This window comes from Giraffa tippelskirchi, chromosome 2, assembly GCF_054371585.1.
Source record: "Giraffa tippelskirchi isolate mGirTip1 chromosome 2, T2T-mGirTip1v1.2.pri, whole genome shotgun sequence".
Lineage (NCBI taxonomy): Eukaryota > Metazoa > Chordata > Mammalia > Artiodactyla > Giraffidae > Giraffa > Giraffa tippelskirchi.
The window spans coordinates 140,007,531-140,025,989 of NC_137276.1; the positions used below are offsets into that span (position 1 = coordinate 140,007,531).

Sequence of the window (18,459 nt, forward strand, 5' to 3'; positions counted from 1 at the left end):
GCTCTAGGGTGGAGACTAATCAGGTGGGAGTGGTGGGGTCAGAGGCTGCGAGAAGCCTTTGGGGACAGAGTTAGTAAAACCTGTTGATGGATTCAATGTATGGAGTGAGAGATGACTTGCAGGTTTTTTCTTGGCATCTGGGCTGTGGTGGTGATGCAAACTGGGGTGGGTAATGACAGGGGAAGAGTGGGTTTTTTTGGTTGACAAGGGGATCATTCTGTCTTAGAGAGCAGGTAGCTCTGTGAGATACTGCCATGTGTGCGTGCATCCTAAGTCACTTTAGTCATGTCTGACTTTGCAATCCCATGAACTGCAGCCCACCAGGCTCCTCTGTCCATGGGATTCTCCAGGCAAGAATACTAGAGTGGGCTGCTGTGCCCTCCTCCAGGGGATCTTCCTGACCCAGGGATTGAACCTGCGTCTCTTACGTCTCCTGCATTGGCAGGCAGGTTCTTTACCACTAGTGCCACCTGGGAAGCCCAAGATACTGTGATAAAGTGACATAAAAAGGGTTGGTTCATAGACAGTGCTTGGAGCCTACTAATAAGTCTCCTTTAAAACTACAGCCTTTGTGTAGGACTCTAAACCAACCCAAAATGATGGTCACATGCTCTGTGCAAAGGAAGAAGGGCTTAGGGAACCCAGTCTCCTGTGCACATGAGGACAATCTACTAATATCACCTGATGTTGAATCAACGTCAGATGATCTGAGCTGTATTACTGACCCAATCATTAACTCCATGTGTGGCCTGGTTGCCAGCATTCGGTTGTTACCTCATTTCTATAATGAAATAAACACTGTCCCTTTTTACTTTTCAGGATTTCATGAAAATTAATTAGATGTGCCCATGAAACAGGACTTGAAAGATAATCTTCAATGTCATATATAGACATGTTACAATTACAGAAGTGTTAAGGGACAGCTAGGTCACCCACTAAGTGACTCCTAACATGTGATATAGCAAGTATTAGTTAAGACAAGGGTCTCAGCTCCACGGAGAGTGATCAGAAGGGCTGACGTGTCTGTCTGAGTGAGCTTTGGAAAAACAGTGTACAACTTCTCTGAAAGCAGAGCATTTGGTCCTTTGCTTTATAAGAATGTTCATTTTCCATATCACTACTTGGCAGTCATCATCTTTATGCAGCTAAACTGGGGGTGGCCAACATGTTAAGTATCCAGATGGAAGGAAAGAATTCTACTTCAGTCTTTGACCTTGAAGATTCCCATAGCAGGTGAAGAGGGAAAAACTGATGGCCCTGTAAGTTCAGTCCTGTCCTCTTCCAGTAATTTTAGCAATAATCCAGCTTGGTTAGGTCCGAGTTAGCTCAGAAAAGGGATGCGCTAGCTCACTCCAGCAGCAGTGGCTGAGTTGGACCCTTTGCTGGTTTGGAAGCTCTGCCTCAGTCATACAGAATCTGTTCCTTATTGAGTACTGGGCCCCATCCTTGGATGGCTAGAGGGTGGAGACCTCTATATACCCCAGTGATCCTTCTGTTTTGTCCATTTCCCAAACAGATCTCACTTCATATGAACAGTGCATCTGCCCTGGTGTGCATGGCCATGCTCTTTGATACACCAAACTGCCATCAGCTGAATTCTCTTACAAAAAGAGAAATCCTAGTGGTGTGAGCACACTGGCATTAATTATTTATAAACACAGACTAGGAAAAAGTCAGAATCAAAGTCAAGTGAAATTTAAAATGTAGCGATGATGGTAATAAAGCAGCACTTGATTCTGGGAGCTAACATATGACAGCAGGAATGGGCATGGGAGTTCTATTTAGGGTTCACCTCGAGAATGTAATTTGACTTCCTGGAAGCTGTTTCCTCTTGGATTAGGCTGGGGTGAAAATACCACAGCATGTGATGAGGACAGTGACCGCCTAAATGTCTCAAAGGTATGAAGTAATAGACTGAATAACTAAAGTCTAAAAAATATCACTTAGGTCTCCAGAAAGCCGCAGTTTGCAGTACTGTTAGACTATTACCCAGATAATTGCCTCCTCCCCATTCTACAATGTTATATATACGAGGAAACAAGGAAATAAATTTTGGAAGACAAGATAAAGAATATGCTGATTTCCACGTTCTCGTACAGCCTGCTTAGGGAAATTTTCCCAAATTAATGAGTACGTGCATGGGCAATAAATTAGATAAGACCACCCTGCTGGATTCTTAAAAATGAACCTATAAATCAAAAGGATGTGAATTTCACACAAGCACAATTCACAATGTGAAATGAGAGGACAGCTCGTTTGCCTACCTGGGTTCTCCGGAGTCATTCTCCTCTTCTTCTTCCTCACTCCCGCTGTACTCATACTCCGTCTCATCTAAAGAGAGACCCATGGAAAGTGAGTGCACAAAAGGCGCTGCAGCTCAGTAAAGCCCACCCTTCATTTTCTATACAAGTAAATCGAGGCCCAAAGGGCTGTCCTAAATGTTGACCTGGGACAGGCTCCAGGGCTCCAGGGCTCCTGACTTGTGGTCCAACAGTACCCACCAGCTGGATTCAAGCACCTGGAATGAACATCTGAGACTGCCCCAGCTGACTATAGGCTCTCTCCTTAATGCCCGGCATTCACATGCAAGTGAAGACAAGGAGCTGAAACAGAACTTCTCAGTTCCTGTTAACTTCCATTATAGAAGCACCTAACCCAATCCAGACCACTGTTAACTTACTGACAGTAGTAATCATTTTTGTTTTTTAAAGTAGGAATTTTATTATAACTTACTTGGACTCACAAATTGCCTTCAATATCTCAAGAACAGAAAGAAACTTTTGACAGCATGTGTGACTAAAAATATAGGGTTAAATGTGTTTTTATTGACCCACTGGGGACATTCATTTAATTCACAAATATGTTAAGCAAGTTAACATGCAATAATGAATAAGATTGAGTCTCTGCTTTGGAGGAGATTAGAATCTGATGGTCAAGATGCACAAATATATAATCAGAGTCACCATGATTATGAAGAAAAAGAACTAATTTTTATTGGGTATCACTCATGCTGGTCACTATGCTAGATTACTTATGTTCTCTCATCTGCTTCTCATAACAATCCTTTAACATGATACCCATTTTGCAAGCAAAGGTACTGAGATTATAAGCGGCTAAGCAATACGACTAATAAATCTGAGATTTGGATTTAGAATTCAACCCAGAATTTTCCCAACTTTATAATTAGCACCACACTGTAATTACCACCACAATATATGCTAAACAGAAATACATAAAAAGAGCAATGAGGTATCAGAGGAAAAAGCAGCTAAGTCCATGGGTCAAACTGGGGAAGGAACAGCAAGGTCTTTGGGGAGGAAATAAGCTGGACCTTGGAAGGTCAGCAGCCCCTTTACAGGCAGATGGAAGCTGAAAGTGGCTGGAAAAGGAGCATTCTAAGCAACATAACTACCTGAGTTAGGCTGACAGTACAATAGTGCATGAATGTTCAGGAAACACTGGTTTTTGAGTGTTTGGTGTGAGAAAGCAGATGGAGTGAGAAAGGCCAGCAGGTCTGATGTGACTTGCTGATCTTTAACATGCTGAGGCTTTTCTGTGGGCAATGGGGAGCCTTTTGGAGGAGTTTTTCATTTTAAGCAAGGGAGGTGGTCACAGGGCTATCACCCGTTAATAGCTGTGGATTAGTAATTACAACTTTGAAGACATTTGCATCCCTGAAAAGCAACTGAAACTGCAATTTGCTTATGTTACCACCAGGAGGCAGCAGTCACATGATAAGAACTATGGAATTTGATCATAAACACACTTTCCTTTCCATTCTACTCCATAAGGGATGATGAAAGGAAGTCATAGCATGATGACTTCAAGTGTATTTTTAAAAATCATATAAAAATTAGCTTTACATGTTTAGATATGTATGAAGCTTTCAGGACACTTTTTAAAAAATATTATTCCACCAAAATGTAAAGACCCTTCATAAAGTGTTTCAAAGTTCCACATTGAAAGTTTGATATTTCAAACTTTCCTGAAACAAAGCAACAGAGAATTCAAAGTAAACTGCAGCAATTTTATCTATTAAAGTAAATTAAAGCAAGAAACAGAAGCACACAATTAATCTAAATATTTCTCCTCAATAGGAGAACTTTTGTTTGTCAGATTCCTCATCTGTAATACTTCACCAGAATCCAGCATGATTGCTTTTGGACTGCTGCCTTAAATTAGCATGTCTCAACATATCTTAGGGAAAAAATAGTATTAGGTTGTGTGTGCATGCTAAGTCGCTTCAGTCGTGTCCCACTCTGTGCAACCCTATGAACTATAGCCTGCCAGGCTCCTCTGTCCATGGGATTCTCCAGGCAAGAATACTGGAGTGGGTTGCTGCACCCTTCTCCAGGGGATCTTCCCAATCTAGGGATAGAACCTGTATCCCTTGTAGCTCCTGCACTGCAGGCAGATTCTTTACCCCTGAGCCACCAGGAAAGCCCAAGTATCAGGTTAAGAAATCATAAACAATGCACATTAAAATTTTTGATTCTCCCCAAAACTGGTCTTAGAGCTACTAAGAGAATGAAAAAGTACTAGAAGGGGCAAATTAAGTCACTTATCAAATCAAGCAACTGGAAGGAAGTCTCATTTGGGCAATATTCTTTCTTGGGGAGCAGACAAAAAAAGGCTGTTGGTATCTCTTAAGCCTAAATAGAATTAAGTTCCTTAACTCACCATGCAATTATTGAATATGCCTACTACCAAGAATCTTACTCTTCTACTCTGCAGAGAAGGAACACATTAAAAATAGTCTGCTTCCACAGGATGGTGAGTTCTGAGTCCCAGTCCAGAGTTTGTGCTCCCAAAATGTGCAAATAACCCAAGGAACACGCTTTCTCCATTCTTAGAGTTCAGAGGCAAAGAGGTCACAAGATCTCAGAAAATAACCCTAAATACTACTGTAAAGTTATGTCAATAAAGAATTTTCTAAATAAGTGTTTGTTGTTCGGTTGCTCAATTGTGTCCAACTCCGCGACCCCATGGACTGCAGCATGCCAGGCTTCCCTGTCCTTTACTATCTCTTGGAGTTTGCTCAAACTCATGTCCATTGAGTCAATGATGCAATCTAACCATCTCATTCTCTGCGGCCGCCTTCTCCTCCTGTCCTCAGTCTTTCCCAGCATTAGGGTCTTTTCCAATGAATCAGCTCTTCACATAGCTTATATTTATTTAGTCCATCTATGTGCCAGAAGTTGTAGTAAACATTTTACATGCATTATCTCATTTAATCTTTGCAAAAATGCCAGACAATAGTAATTATTATTATACCCCCATTCCTATTTAAAAGATGAGAAAACGGGGTGGAGTTCACATAACTAAGGGGTGGAAGTAGAATTTGAACTCAGAATTTGAGTGTGAAAACAAGAGTCTAAATACTTAACCTAACCTACATATGTATAGGAGAATACATTTTCTTTTTAGAAAAGCTGGCCTTTAATGGGCTGCATGTCTGACACACTGCTCTAAATGATTCCCTTTAAAATTCTGACTTCATGGAGTGGCCCAAGACCACTATTAATAAGTAGCAGTTGAAAAATCAGTCTTGGCACTTTTTAATCTTGACTCATCTATTTCTCTCTATGCCTAGTTTGTGCATCTTGCACTGCCCTCCCAGCTCCTTGGGTTCTCATTGACATGTCATCCATCTCCACCCACTAAGAGCTGGAGATAGGTCTCCTTTTTTGGCTTAGCCCCAAAACCTCCTGCTCCTGAGTCTAACTTGATTACACCTTCTCCTGAGTTCTGGAGGCTGGCTGCAAAGAAGGAACTCTTTCCTTGAAATGTTCATTGAGGATTTCTCCTCCTCCCTTAGCCTCGCTGATCTTACCTCTGCCCAGTCCTGACTCTTACACGGCTCACTGCCCACCCCTAGGACCCTGCTCATACTTTGCCACGTGACAGATATTAGCTTTAGAGACAAAGAAAAGAAATTCAAATACAGCTGTGAACTTTCAAAGATGCGAATGTGCATGCCAGATGTTGTACTGTACTACTGTAATGTCAGATTAAAAATGTTTTCTTTCTTTTTTGTGTTTCCTTTTTTAATGTACATATTATTTGTGTGGAAAGTTATTACGAACCTATTACAGTACAGTACTACATAGCAGATTGTGGTAGTTGGGTACCCATGCTAACTTTGTTGGACTTATGAACAAATCAGACTTAGGAAGAGGCTCTCAGAACAGAACTCATTTCTAAGTAGGGGACTTACTACAAAAGGAGGGCACCCTCTGTTCTTTGCTGCCCAACCACCCTCTGCTCCCTCTGGATCATGAAGCGCAGAGGAGAAAGGTGGAGAGGACAGAAGTGGAGACAAGCACATCACCATGGACCTCCCACCCTCGGTCTCCTGCCTTCCCTTCTACTCCACCCACCCATGCTCAGCACTCAACTTATCAGACTGGAACTTCCACCTTACTGTCAGCCCTACCAGCTGCCCCTTCCTGCTCCACCAGGGAGCTCTCACCCCATCTGTTCTCTGCATTCCCCTCCTTTCCTTCCCATCCTCAGCCTTCCCTACTGCCCTACCCAACTAAGTCATAAAACCTGCCCCAGATCAGGTGAGGTCACCTTGGTCAGGATGCTAGTTAAGGAATTCTGAGTTTCTATTCAAACAACTTGCAGGCAGTCCCAGAACCCCAAGTTGGACTCATGCCTTTTCCAAGGATGCAGTGAAAAGACAGGGTGGGAAAACAGGTAGAGCCATAAAAGAAAAGTTTTTGAATCTATAAAATAAAGGGGAAAACACAATGTTCTGTATAGGAGTCTGGCAACCTCTCCAAAAGTCCTTTTGACTTCCAAATACCTAAATTAAAAATGATCCTCAGAGCACAAAAACTTAAATGGTGAAGAGTGCCAGTACTGAAAAAATGTCAATTAGATGGGTTTTTTTTTTTAAGGTTGCCTGTCTTCTGTAGATTTTGCCTATGAAACATGAATATTCATTTGAATTAAGAAAATCACTTGTCATAGTAAACCACTTCATAGTATCACTCAGCATGCCTTTTTGTTCACTGCCTGGAAAAGATAGTATTTCTTGCAGTTCTATTCTTCCATGAAAGGTTTCGTTTCAGCAGCCTGTCCCTAGTGATGCCCACAGGCTGTGATCTCTGAGGCAGTCCTCACACTAAAGAACAATGCAGGCTATCTGAAATCCCCACGGTCCCTCCAAACACATCAAGGGCCCATGACACTTGGTCTTTTGTTTCCCTCGCTGAAATAAAACTGTGCATCTCACCTTTCTCTCCCCGCTTCTTCTTTGTTCTATCGATATGGTCCTTGAGCTGAATGCGGACCTGTCGTTCATTAGGTTGGTCTCGTATAAATGGATGCTTCATCAGTTGTTCTGTTGCTGGTCGCTGGCTGTGGTTCTTTACCAAGCAGCTCTCAATAAATGACTGGAATTTTTTCGACCTGACAAACAGAAGAGATGAACCCATGGATAAAAGGGCAACCCAAAGACAAGGAAACGTACATTTTCTGAAATACTAGAACAACAGCAACAACAAAAATAGGTCCAATCAGCTACATAGGGATCAACCAGTCACAGAGTACATCTAGCTCTTTATAAAGCACAATGGGGTTCAAAGGCATCCTTGTCACCAACACACAACTCAGGCAGTGTATGGCAGTTACATCACGAAGGCATTTTTGCACAGTTTATATGTCAAATCACACCAAAGACCGACAGGCACCAGTGAAGAGAAAGACCTCGATAAAAATCATTCCTGGAAGGTCTGTTGGAATGAGGGAACCAGAGCTGGGCCTTAAAGAATTAGGAAAAAAAAAATCACTCTTGGGAAAGGACAGTTCCAGGAGGTAGGAATCAGTGAAAAACGAAAGCTGAGATTGAGCATACTATATGTCAGGGGACACTGAGGTGAGCTGTCTAAGTAAGGCAGGATATGCAAGCTGGAAAAAGTAACATTAGGGTTGGATAGGTAAAGGGGACAATTTGTAGAAATGAACAAGATTCTCACATAGTAAAATGAAATTTAGGCAAAATTTTTTTAACTGGCAATCTCAGAATCACTTTTGGACTTTGCTTTTCAGTGAGCAAGAACAGGATGTATGGGAATGTCTGCTATCGATCCATGGACTTGGAAACTTAACTTCAAGGGACGAAGTTCATACCCCGAAGCAAATTTATCTCCTTCTAGAGAGGCACCATCTCCTCAGATGAACCCTGTGCCAAGGACGCACAGGGGCAGGGGAGAGCCGGTGAGAGATACCAGTGATTAGGGCACAAGTCCACAGTGTGGTAGAAATTAATGATGACTTGAGCTATGATTCATAAGTTGGGCATGCCTGTTCTGGCTGAAAGTTCCAAGAAACTGTCCAGCATCATGAATAATTAAGCTCATGATTCTATAGCATGCCTTTGCAAGGTGCTCCACTGTCAGCAAGGCACATCACTCTCCGAGACCTTGGGGGAGCCCTGCACACCCTCCTCATTCTTCCCACCTTGATCAGGAAGGGATCCATTCTCTGCACTCTGTCGCCCTCCTGTGGATCACTGGGGAGTTACAGAAGCAAATCTCCGAAGTAAAGCTTTCCCAAGCTTCCCAGCAGGTCCTATGTATAACCTTCTAGCCTGAAAGGTGTCCTCACCACACAGGACATAATGGTGAGCATGTTCTTCAAAGTTCAGGTATCAGCGGGAACTGTGCCATTCTCCACTTCTGCCCAAGTCAAAGCAGTTTTTCACCTTACTCCATGTTTAAAATACTGAATTGCTGGTATATTTTTCCCTCCTTAACATTCTAGGTGATGTTCAAGCTTTTAAATTATTTAACATAGAAGTAAAAGTCACCTGAGGGTCAGCTCAGGGTGAATCAGGATTGGCAAAACTAAGGACTAGACATAGTAACCACAGGATGGACATTCTAAATATCTCTAAGTACTTCGGCCTGCACCCCTGCCTCCTGGACACTGGAAATTCTCCCCAGAGCTGGGACGTGTCTGAGCCATTTTTGTATCATGAACACACTATATATTGGACAAACAAGTGGATGCATAAATGGATATCAGGTGGGAATTCCACCCAAGAGCTGTAATGTGGTTGCCTTCAAATCTGTGCTTGTGAGGGACAGACAGGAAGGCTTGGAGAGAAGGTATTATTTCATACACTTTCTTTCTATCCATCAGATTAATTTGTGGAGGCACTAATGTGATAGCACCTAAGGAGGGACTTTACAAAAAAAACACAACAACAAACAACCCATAATGAAATAATGGACTGTGTTAAGCAATAAACTGAAGAGAATAAGGTTAACCTTCATAAAGAAGTGGACACACTCCAGGCTATACACTTCTAGGTAAGAAAATCAGTATTAGACAGATGAAAACAAAATCAAATGAAGACAGAAAGCTATTAAATATTCACGAGAATGCAAATGGAAGTTCTCTTTTTTCTATTAGAAAACGTGGAAGAAAGAGTTTGTTCTTTATAAAGTGCTCAACTGTTTATTAGGGGATGATAAATAAAAGAAATCACACCCAATTTAAAAAGAGAGCCAGACTTAATAGACTGTACATTCCCTTCCCCGATCCTGACACCTCACAAAAGCCAGAGACATCTCCAGGATGAGAGCGTGTTCAGGGAGTTTAATGGAAATAGCTATAGCAGTCTTTTTTCCAGTATGTCTCCTGGTGGGAAGGAATCTCATGATATACTCAAGAGAATATCTTTGGGCCCAGAGGATGAGCCAAGATGTGCAAAATTATAAAGCTGGCAGTTTACCCCACGTCCTCTGTAAATGGTTCTGCTTGCAGAGAAAATAACGCTTACTTAAAACAAATCTTCAAAGATGCACTGTCTCCATGTAAGTTACTGTGACCAAAGAATCAATACGCTTAATCACACATTTAATTAAAAGTAAAAAAACTTCACCTACATTGAGTATCACCTGACTCTTTGCTGAGAGGCCTGGTGGGTTTAAAGTACATTTCTATACCTTTATTGTTTTAGTCTTAGTTGCCTATAATTCAGTTCTGTCACTTTTTTAAAAAGCCTGAGATTAGCAATACTAATTTCCCAAGGCTTAGCGTGGAGAGATAAATGATAGTGACTGGTACTCACAGTCTGAGATACTAGTTCTTCTAATACCAGTGTCACTGAGCACTTCCTCTTCTCAGATTTTCCTGTTTGTATGTTAAATTGTGTTGTTGTTGTTTAGTTGCTAAGTCATGTCAGACTTTTTGGTGAACCCAGGGATTGTAGCTCGCCAGGCTTCTCTGTCCTTGGAGGTGTTAAAAATGCCTGAATGATCATTACATTAATCACTATAACTGCTTGGGCTAAAAGTTTCTGGTAATCTTCAGACTCCCTAAAGGCAATTTGATCTTTAAAATTTGCACTTGCCTAGAACTATCCTTTTTTTCTACTTCAGGTTCTGTCATTTACTAACTGTGTGATTTGGGGCATATTACTTAACTTTTCTGTATCTCAGTTTCCTTGGCTGCAAATGGAGATACTGTTAGTACTTATCTCAAAAGACTGCTGTAATAAATAAATGAGTTACTTCATGTAAAATACTTAGAACTGTGCCTGTGACATCACAAACGCTATTATTATTAGTTTTATTATTAATACTTTGACTATTGATGACAATATCCCACCATCTCTGACCATCACCAGGCTTAAAGAACAGCAGGATCTACCTTGAGGGCTAGGAGTAGAATTGTGATGGTGTTTTTCCCAACCTGTGTTGAACTGAATAGTATAGAATTCTTTAACACAATTATTTTACGTATATTAGTATTGGATGCATTAGCAGCAAGAGTGAGCAGGACTGTTATCTCCAAGGAGACTGCAAAAAATGCTGATTTTAAAAGACTCGAGTAATTTTTGTTTTGATTTTAATAAAGTCCAAAGTCATACTACTACTAATAAATTTAGTCTATTTGAAGTATTTTCTAATATTTTCTATTATCATTATTTCATTTAGAGCTCCCTGCACCCCTAAAAAAGCATTGTTATTTCTAAACAAAAGTGCCAGAAAACTCAGCAGGAATTGGAACTGTAGTTTCATAAAATAAGAGAAATGGTTGGAAGCTCTGGAGTAAAAGCAGCAGGCTGGGGTTCCAGGCTGCTGTGAGCCTGGGACTCAGGATAAGACACAATCTCATTGGACCCCCAGTCTCCATCTGGAGCATGAGTGGTTTAAAGCAGGAATCTTTTCCCTCTTCCAGAGATAAGCAGTTACAACTCCTCCAATGAGCTCAATTGAACACTGCTTTGCCTGTGTGAAATCTTCACATTTAAAGGGCAGTGAAAAGGACAAGACCGACCACCTTTTACAGGAACAAAGTCATCCCCATCCTTCTTCAGAGGCCCCTGCAAGGCAGCTACGGCACGGAGTGCAAGCATGAGGGATGAGGGGCCAGGGTGAGCACAGTGGGAAGAGAAGGGAGAGGAAAGCCTTTGCAGGAGATGGTTATCCATGTAGGTTGAATCTCACTACACACGAGCAAGAGGAGAGATAGGACGGAAACACGGGGAGTCCCGCTGCACTGGTCACTTGGTGACATGGAGACAGATGGTGATGGCGTCCTTCTTCTCCTCTGACTCAGTCCAGGTTATAACCCTCCGGGAGCCCTAATCAAACGTCTGAGCCACCTGAACACGGACTGGAGCCCGGACCACCTGACTTCCTTAGCGCCAGGCCTCTCCTCACTGCGCTGACGGGGTAGGAAGGCCAGGTTCTTGCTCCCAGGGAAGCTCTCCTTTCCTCCTACAATGAAAGGGGCAAAGAGTAATGATACTGCCTTTCTTCCCTGATATGAAGGCTCAAGGGAAAAATGCTCACTCTGAGGGACTAGTACAGCTCCTTCTCCCCTACTTTTACCTTGAATTCTGAAAAGTCAAATGGCGCAGTAGAAAAAACACGGGTCACGAACTTGGGAAATGAAGACTGCACAGCCTAGGGCAAGGACCATAACCCACCTAAGCCTCAGACTCTCACCCATAATACAGGGACTCAGAGTGTCTGCCCAGCAGGGTTGTGGCTAAGCAAATAAAGGTTATTACGGGATTATATGAAATCATGTGTGTGACACTTCTGAAAACTGTAAAGCACTATAGAATTTAAAGAATCCTGAATTCATTCAAAACAAATTTTTATATATATCTTAAATTTATATATATTTAAAATACACACACACATAAACATGTTGCTGAGACTACAACATACGTGTGCCTTGTATGCCTTGTATGTTGTAGATTCAGTCAATTCCTTGGAAATGGTCCTCAGCTGAATGCTTATAATGAAGAGTTCATGGCTGTCTCCGCCACAATGGTGCCCTCTTTGGTCATATGTTGGAATACACACCGGAAGAGTGCACTTCATCTGATAATTCATTAAAGTAGAGAATAGGTGGATCTAAAAGAACATTTTGGAGTTTTGTTTCTTTTGGTGGGGGATAAGGGAAAAAAGGAAAAGGAAAATAGAAATAATTTTATTTCCTCCCAAACCCTAACCTATTTTAAATCACTGTGAACCTGGTCGTTCAATACAAGTACTCTGAAGTGCCTAAATATTTTCATTTAAAAACCGGAATTCTAGGGTAGAGAAATTCGAGCCCCACCAAGTGTCCTGTGGCTGGGGGCTGCATGGCCATCTTTCTAACGGCTGAGTTCTGACTGAGAAGGTGCATTTTACCAGGGCTTTTGTTTCCTCCACTGGCTCTCAAACAGCCACGTCATTTTCCCGTCCGCCACCTGGCATGCGGCACTCCTTCTCCTAGCGGGCTCTCATCCTGAGCCACGCAAGGGCGTGCAAGGAGGCTGGTGAGACAAAGGCAGCCTGGACTGATCCAGCTCCCTGTAGCATTATAAAATTAGCTCTCACGGCCAAAGTTTGGAAGCAGAGAAGTCAGCCTATATTTCCCCTCAAGGCTATACTTCTCAGGCAAGGTCAGTGCAGGGTGAGTCCTGTTGGAACAAGGTCAAGAACTAGGAAACTGTAGCGCGGGGGCTGGTCAGTCAATTTCTGGGGGCCAGATGGGTCACACAGAAGGGCACTGCAGATCAGGGGTAAGAAGAAGACAGGACTAGTGTGGTGACCAAGGGATTCCAGCTTCTGGGCTGGAAGAGGCAGTGACAGGGGCAGAAGCACAAGGGCTCACCCTAAAAGGGAGCAGGAATGCTTGGGCAGGGCAGTGTGGCTGCACCTTTGTGGAAAAAAAAAAAAAGGCCAGAAATCTCCATGGACTGCTCAATTGCCAGTTGTTTTTTTTAAAGTTGGCAATGAGCACAAATATTTCTGAACTGCAATGTGTGGCCACACCATGCTGGGCAAACAGCACAGGTATGGATGGTCAGTTTGTCCTCTGTGGTGGAGCTAGAAGCACCTGTCCAGTATCAGTGAAGGCAGAGGAGGCAGGGAGGGGACAGGGTGGGTGAAGCCCATGGACACAGCAGCCCCTCCCAACCTCTCCGGGAGGCGTGGCATGAAGGACAAACAGAAAGCTCGTGGAGAGCTTCACAGTGTCCCTGATGTTTCCAAGGATCTTCCAGAACTGAGCCAGCCCCTTTCTGGGAGCTGTTTCGGGGAGAAGGGAGGAAGCAGAGCCTCTGGGCACCTGTGGATCATGTGCCGTGTGGTGCCCAATGGAAAGCTGTTGCTGGGGAGAGAGTGATGTCTCACACCACGGCGACCCTCCGGAGAGAGGAGGAGGGATGCTCTGCCTCCTTGTTACCAATAGCAACTCTCACTCTCTCCCCATGCAGCCCTTGGCAACTAACTCTGAGGCTGTCATCTATTTCGGCTGTTTCTTCTCCCTCTCTCTGTGCAGTATGCCTTTCTCTTGTTCTGCCAGGGTCACTATGTCATTCCTGGATACTGGTATTACTTAAGATTGCTCTTGTATAGTGGAGGGGGAAACTGTGGGTGGGTGTGTGAGAAACATGAGGACCTGATCATGCTCAAAACTGCCTAGAAGGTATCTAGAAAAGGATAGGAGGTCTTAAGTGGTCCAGGAATTGGCCCCATGGCAAAGGGAATCAGAATTGAGAACATATCAAGGAAGATACACCATATCCACAGGGGGAAGGGAAGAAGCAATGAATTTTTGCTCCAGAATAAGATACAAAGACTCTGGTGTAAGTCCAGAAAAAAGGCAAAAGTTCAAATCTTGGTCTAATCTGTAAAACTCTGTTTACAAACTCCAGTCAATTAGACACTACCAATATAATTTTTACCATACCCTTCATCATCCATGCAAGGATTCACCTAGTATTTTTCTTTAAGTCACTTTTTATATGAATCAGTTTATTAAATGAAAGGTTAGATCACTGCTACATATAAGAAGCCAGTATTGGCTGTCATAAAGAGTCAGCAATAGCAAAAACAAAAATTATAAATGTTCATGCACAGAGCATGAAATCATCTCACACAGTACCAAGTGTGTATATACATTTAGGGAATCAATGTCTTAAGGAACAGAAGAAAAGTCAGCCAATCTAATGGGCTGACTCTAAACTATTACCTGTTCTGATGAGATGTTCTGCACTGCTGAGAAAGGTATTACTCCGAGTGATAAATCAAAGTGTTTCCATGTTACTTCTTGGGTTCCGCTACCCACTTCAGCTAATATGTCCTCATAATGAATAAGGACTTACTGTGCAAATAGTAGGTCCTTCATATGTACTTTAAGATGAATAACAGCATACAGAAAATCATTCAACAAGTCTTAGTACATATTCATCTAATCCTGTTAGCAGGACCTAAAGATCTGAGCTCATTCCAAACAGAAATGCAGAAACTCTTGACATTAGATCTGCAAAAACACTGAAGACGAAACTCACCACTTCTTAGACTTCAGCCGAGGTGCTGGGTTCCGAGGGATGAGGAAGAGAGCTCTCATGGGATGCATGTCACACAGAGCTGCAAGAGACCAAAACAAGGGCCAGCTCAGGTTAGGGGGCCAGACCTGGGCCAAGCCTGTCCTTTCTGTGCCGATAACACTGCCAGATGGCTTCCTGAGTCCAGGCATGACCAGTGAGCAGAGTCAGGAGATCATAAAGCTTCCCTTTGGTGAGCGTTAAATGAGAGTGATTACAGGAGTCTCATAAAAATCTAATACCTTTCAACTAGACATTGTTAACATGTCTACTTGCACTTCATTTTTAAGGAAGACAAGCCAAAGGCTCAACAACCATTGCTTTGCTAAAAATAACCATCTAAGACTCCAAGTAAACAACATCCAGATAACAACTACAATGGAGACAGTAAGTTATTTTTAATTAGTAAAATCCCAAATAATCCATGGTACATCTCTTATACACTGAAGGCTTCCCCAAATGCAGTGTTATCTATTAATATTAATACATGGGTTTTTGGAGTATAAAGCACTAGACCAAAACACCTTTCTCTCTGTATTGATAAATACTTTGAATGGCTTTCAGGCTTTTCAGGATGGGTTTTGTTTGTTTGGTTTTGTTCAGTGGCCCCAGGAAGACCAGAGGATTAAGGCAAAGGAAGTCTGGTAGAAGTGTCATAACAATATCTCAAATTGTAAAGACGACATTATCATTTATAGTAAAAACACCCACACATTCTACTCAATCAGAATATTTCACTAGTTTACTCTTCAAACATCTGGGAATGTCTTTTCCTGTGTGCCTAGAATAAGAACACATTCTCCTCCAAAGCTAAAGGATTCTGCTGGGAGAAAGTTGATTTTTAGCTCCCTCCTACTACTCATTAGGGGCTTCTCAGGTGGCTCAGTGGTAAAGAATCCAGCTGCTAAGGAAAGAGATGCAGGAAACACCAGTTCGATCCCTGGGTCGGGGAGATCCCTGGATGAGGAAACGGCAACCCACTGCAGCATTCTTGCCTGGCAGGCTACAGTCCATGGGCTTCCAAAGAGTCGGACATGACTGAGCACACAGGCTGTAACTGCTCATTAAGCATGATGATATAGTTTCAGGACTGACAATGTTATCTTTCTGATTCATAAATGCCTACCAGCGTTGTGGATAACGGACATTTGGTCAACAGTCTAGTCATGCTACAGGTGAATTCTACTAATTCTGGAGTGAGAAATAAGAAAACCATGATAACTTGAGGGTAAAAAGTCATATGAGCACAATGACCCGTCATACTAACGTGGGGCCTGTTTTGGTCCAGGTCTTCTGAAAAGCAAGACATTAAGGTGATATTAAACACGAGAAAATATCACTGGAGGAAATTCCTGCCTGAAGGAAATAGTGAAGGAGCCAGGGAAGGCTGGGAGAGTTGTCAGATTGTTATGAAGTCTGGTGGTAGTGAAGGTGAGAGGGAGAAAAAGTAGGTGGAAGGGTGCTAGGCTGGCCTGCAGTCTAAGGAAATCGAGGGAAACTAAGGAGTGAAAGCTGCCTTCCAAGGAGCCCCCTGTCTTCCAGGAAAGGGTCTGCCTTATATTCCTGCCATGCTCGCTCACTGGAGGGGAGTGGCCCTTGGGAGGAGCCATCGTGGCAGCTGTCCCTGGTTAGTTGCCCTTCCTGAACGGGGTCTCGGAGGCACCTGCTCGTGACGACCACGCAGCCGGGGAGGGTCTCGGTGGGGCCAATGCTCCAGATCCCCAGGAACTGGAGAGGTTCTTCGGGCAGCCAGAGCCCTGCCCACTCTGTCTCAAATAAGCAGGGAAATCTAACAACCTAACCATTAGTATTTTAATAGGAATGAGAGCAACTGAGTGCAAGTGTTCCCATAACTCATGCCCTGAAAATAAGCTTTGAATTTCTGATATGTTGGCGTTTACACTCTTTGTGGTTTGGTCCCAGTTTGTCTACAGGTGAAGAGTAGTTGAAGACTAGACTATACACTGAGTATATAAGACAGACAAGACTTCTCAGAGTCTGCTCTCCTCTCCTTTCTGGTCTCCCCTCATAAATACAAATCCTCACACCACTCTGAAATGAATGGATTCCTGGTTGATTTAGATGACTCTGCTTTCTTGGTACGCCAGCTTGAGTCCACGCAGGGCTCAGTGTAGCAGAAGTAAAGCTACTGGCAAGGAAGCATCCGTACCTGCGGAGCAGACCAGCCACCGATTTCACCCAGAGGAGGGTACTTACGGGGAGCCCCTTCTGCCATCTCGATAGCGGTGATTCCCAGAGACCACAAGTCACTCTGAAAAACAAGGAAGGCACAGAAGCATGGGTAAACACAGTCAACAAAGGATCACTGGGCTAAACCAGGTAACTGCTTCAGAACTATCTATGGGAGAGCTGTCCAGCCATCTCTTTTCAAACCTACTATGCTTCAAGCAAAAACAGCCTTGTTTGCTCCTCGTTGATAATACCTTTCATGGTGCCTGACACATGGTGAGTTTTCCATACTTGTATGAAAAACAAAGAGAAGGTTTCAAACATTAATTCATCACTAAAATTTCCCTACTGATGGAACCACAAGAAACTGCTGCTGTTTGACTGTTTTTAATACCTTCACTGAAATAAAACTGTCAAGTAATTAATTGCACATACTCAAAGTGTACCCATTGAAAGGGTTTGGTGTTCACGTACACCTGTGGAACCATCAGCATAGTCAAGGCAGCAAACACATTCATCTCCCCAAAGGTCTCACTTGCCCCTTTGTAGTCTCCATTTCCTGCCCTTCTGTCCCCCTACCCCAGTTCCTGTTTCAAGGCACCCACTGATCTGCTTTTTGTTACTGTGGATTAGTCTGTATCTTCTAAAGTTTTGTATAAAATGAAATCTCCTGGTTTCTTTTGCATGACATAATGTACTTAAGGTCCATCCATGTTGCCTTGTGTATTAGTACTTCAGTCCTTACTGCCGAACAGTGCTCCACTGTACCGACATAGATGCTACAATTTGTTTATTCATTCACTTGTTGATGGACATTTGGGTTGTTTCCAGTCAAGGCCATTAAAAATAAAGCTGCTACAGATACTCACGTGCAAGCCTTTGTATGGATGTATGCTCTTATTTCTTTTAAGTAAAGACCTAAGAGTGGTATGGCTGGACCATATAGTAGATGCTAGATCATACAGTATTTATAGTTATTTGCTTTTAACCTACAAAAAAGCCCAGCAATTCATATCATTTAACCAAAGAAGATGAGGATGGGGAAGCTTTTGTTTAGTGTTGTCTACTGCTGTATCTCAGTGCTCAGAATAGAGCTGGCCATAGTAGTGGGTGCTCAATATATTTGTTAAATGAATGAACAATATTACCACATATTTTTATCTGGCAAGTAGACACATATGCAAAACAGAAATCCTATACCCTTATTGTCTTTCTTATTCTCAGATTAACTTGCATGTTCTTATCAGAATTTTCTGGGCTAACGCCCCCACCTCGACCTATGCAATCTTGAGCAATATGCTTCTCCCCCACTCTGTGCACCTTGCTCAACTGTTTCTAAATAGTGCATAGAAGGGAAGCAAATCAAGAGAAGGGAAAACCAAGTCAGGAAATGCCAAAAAGACTGCTAAGAAAACACA

At 42.7% G+C, this 18,459-nt stretch overlaps 1 protein-coding gene across 23 annotated transcripts in view; it reads right to left on the minus strand.

The window, feature by feature from the left end:
• TNIK (TRAF2 and NCK interacting kinase) overlaps positions 1-18,459 on the minus strand; it is a 403,607-nt gene that overhangs the window by 97,865 nt on the left and 287,283 nt on the right. For all 23 annotated transcript variants that reach the window (XM_081570916.1, XM_081570915.1, XM_081570911.1 and 20 more), the window contains 4 exons: positions 17,069-17,123; positions 14,816-14,894; positions 7,244-7,419; positions 2,265-2,331 (listed from right to left, as the gene is read on the minus strand). In XM_081570916.1, coding sequence (XP_081427042.1) covers positions 2,265-2,331; positions 7,244-7,419; positions 14,816-14,894; positions 17,069-17,123 — 377 coding nt within the window. The remainder of the gene's footprint in view (positions 1-2,264; positions 2,332-7,243; positions 7,420-14,815; positions 14,895-17,068; positions 17,124-18,459) is intronic.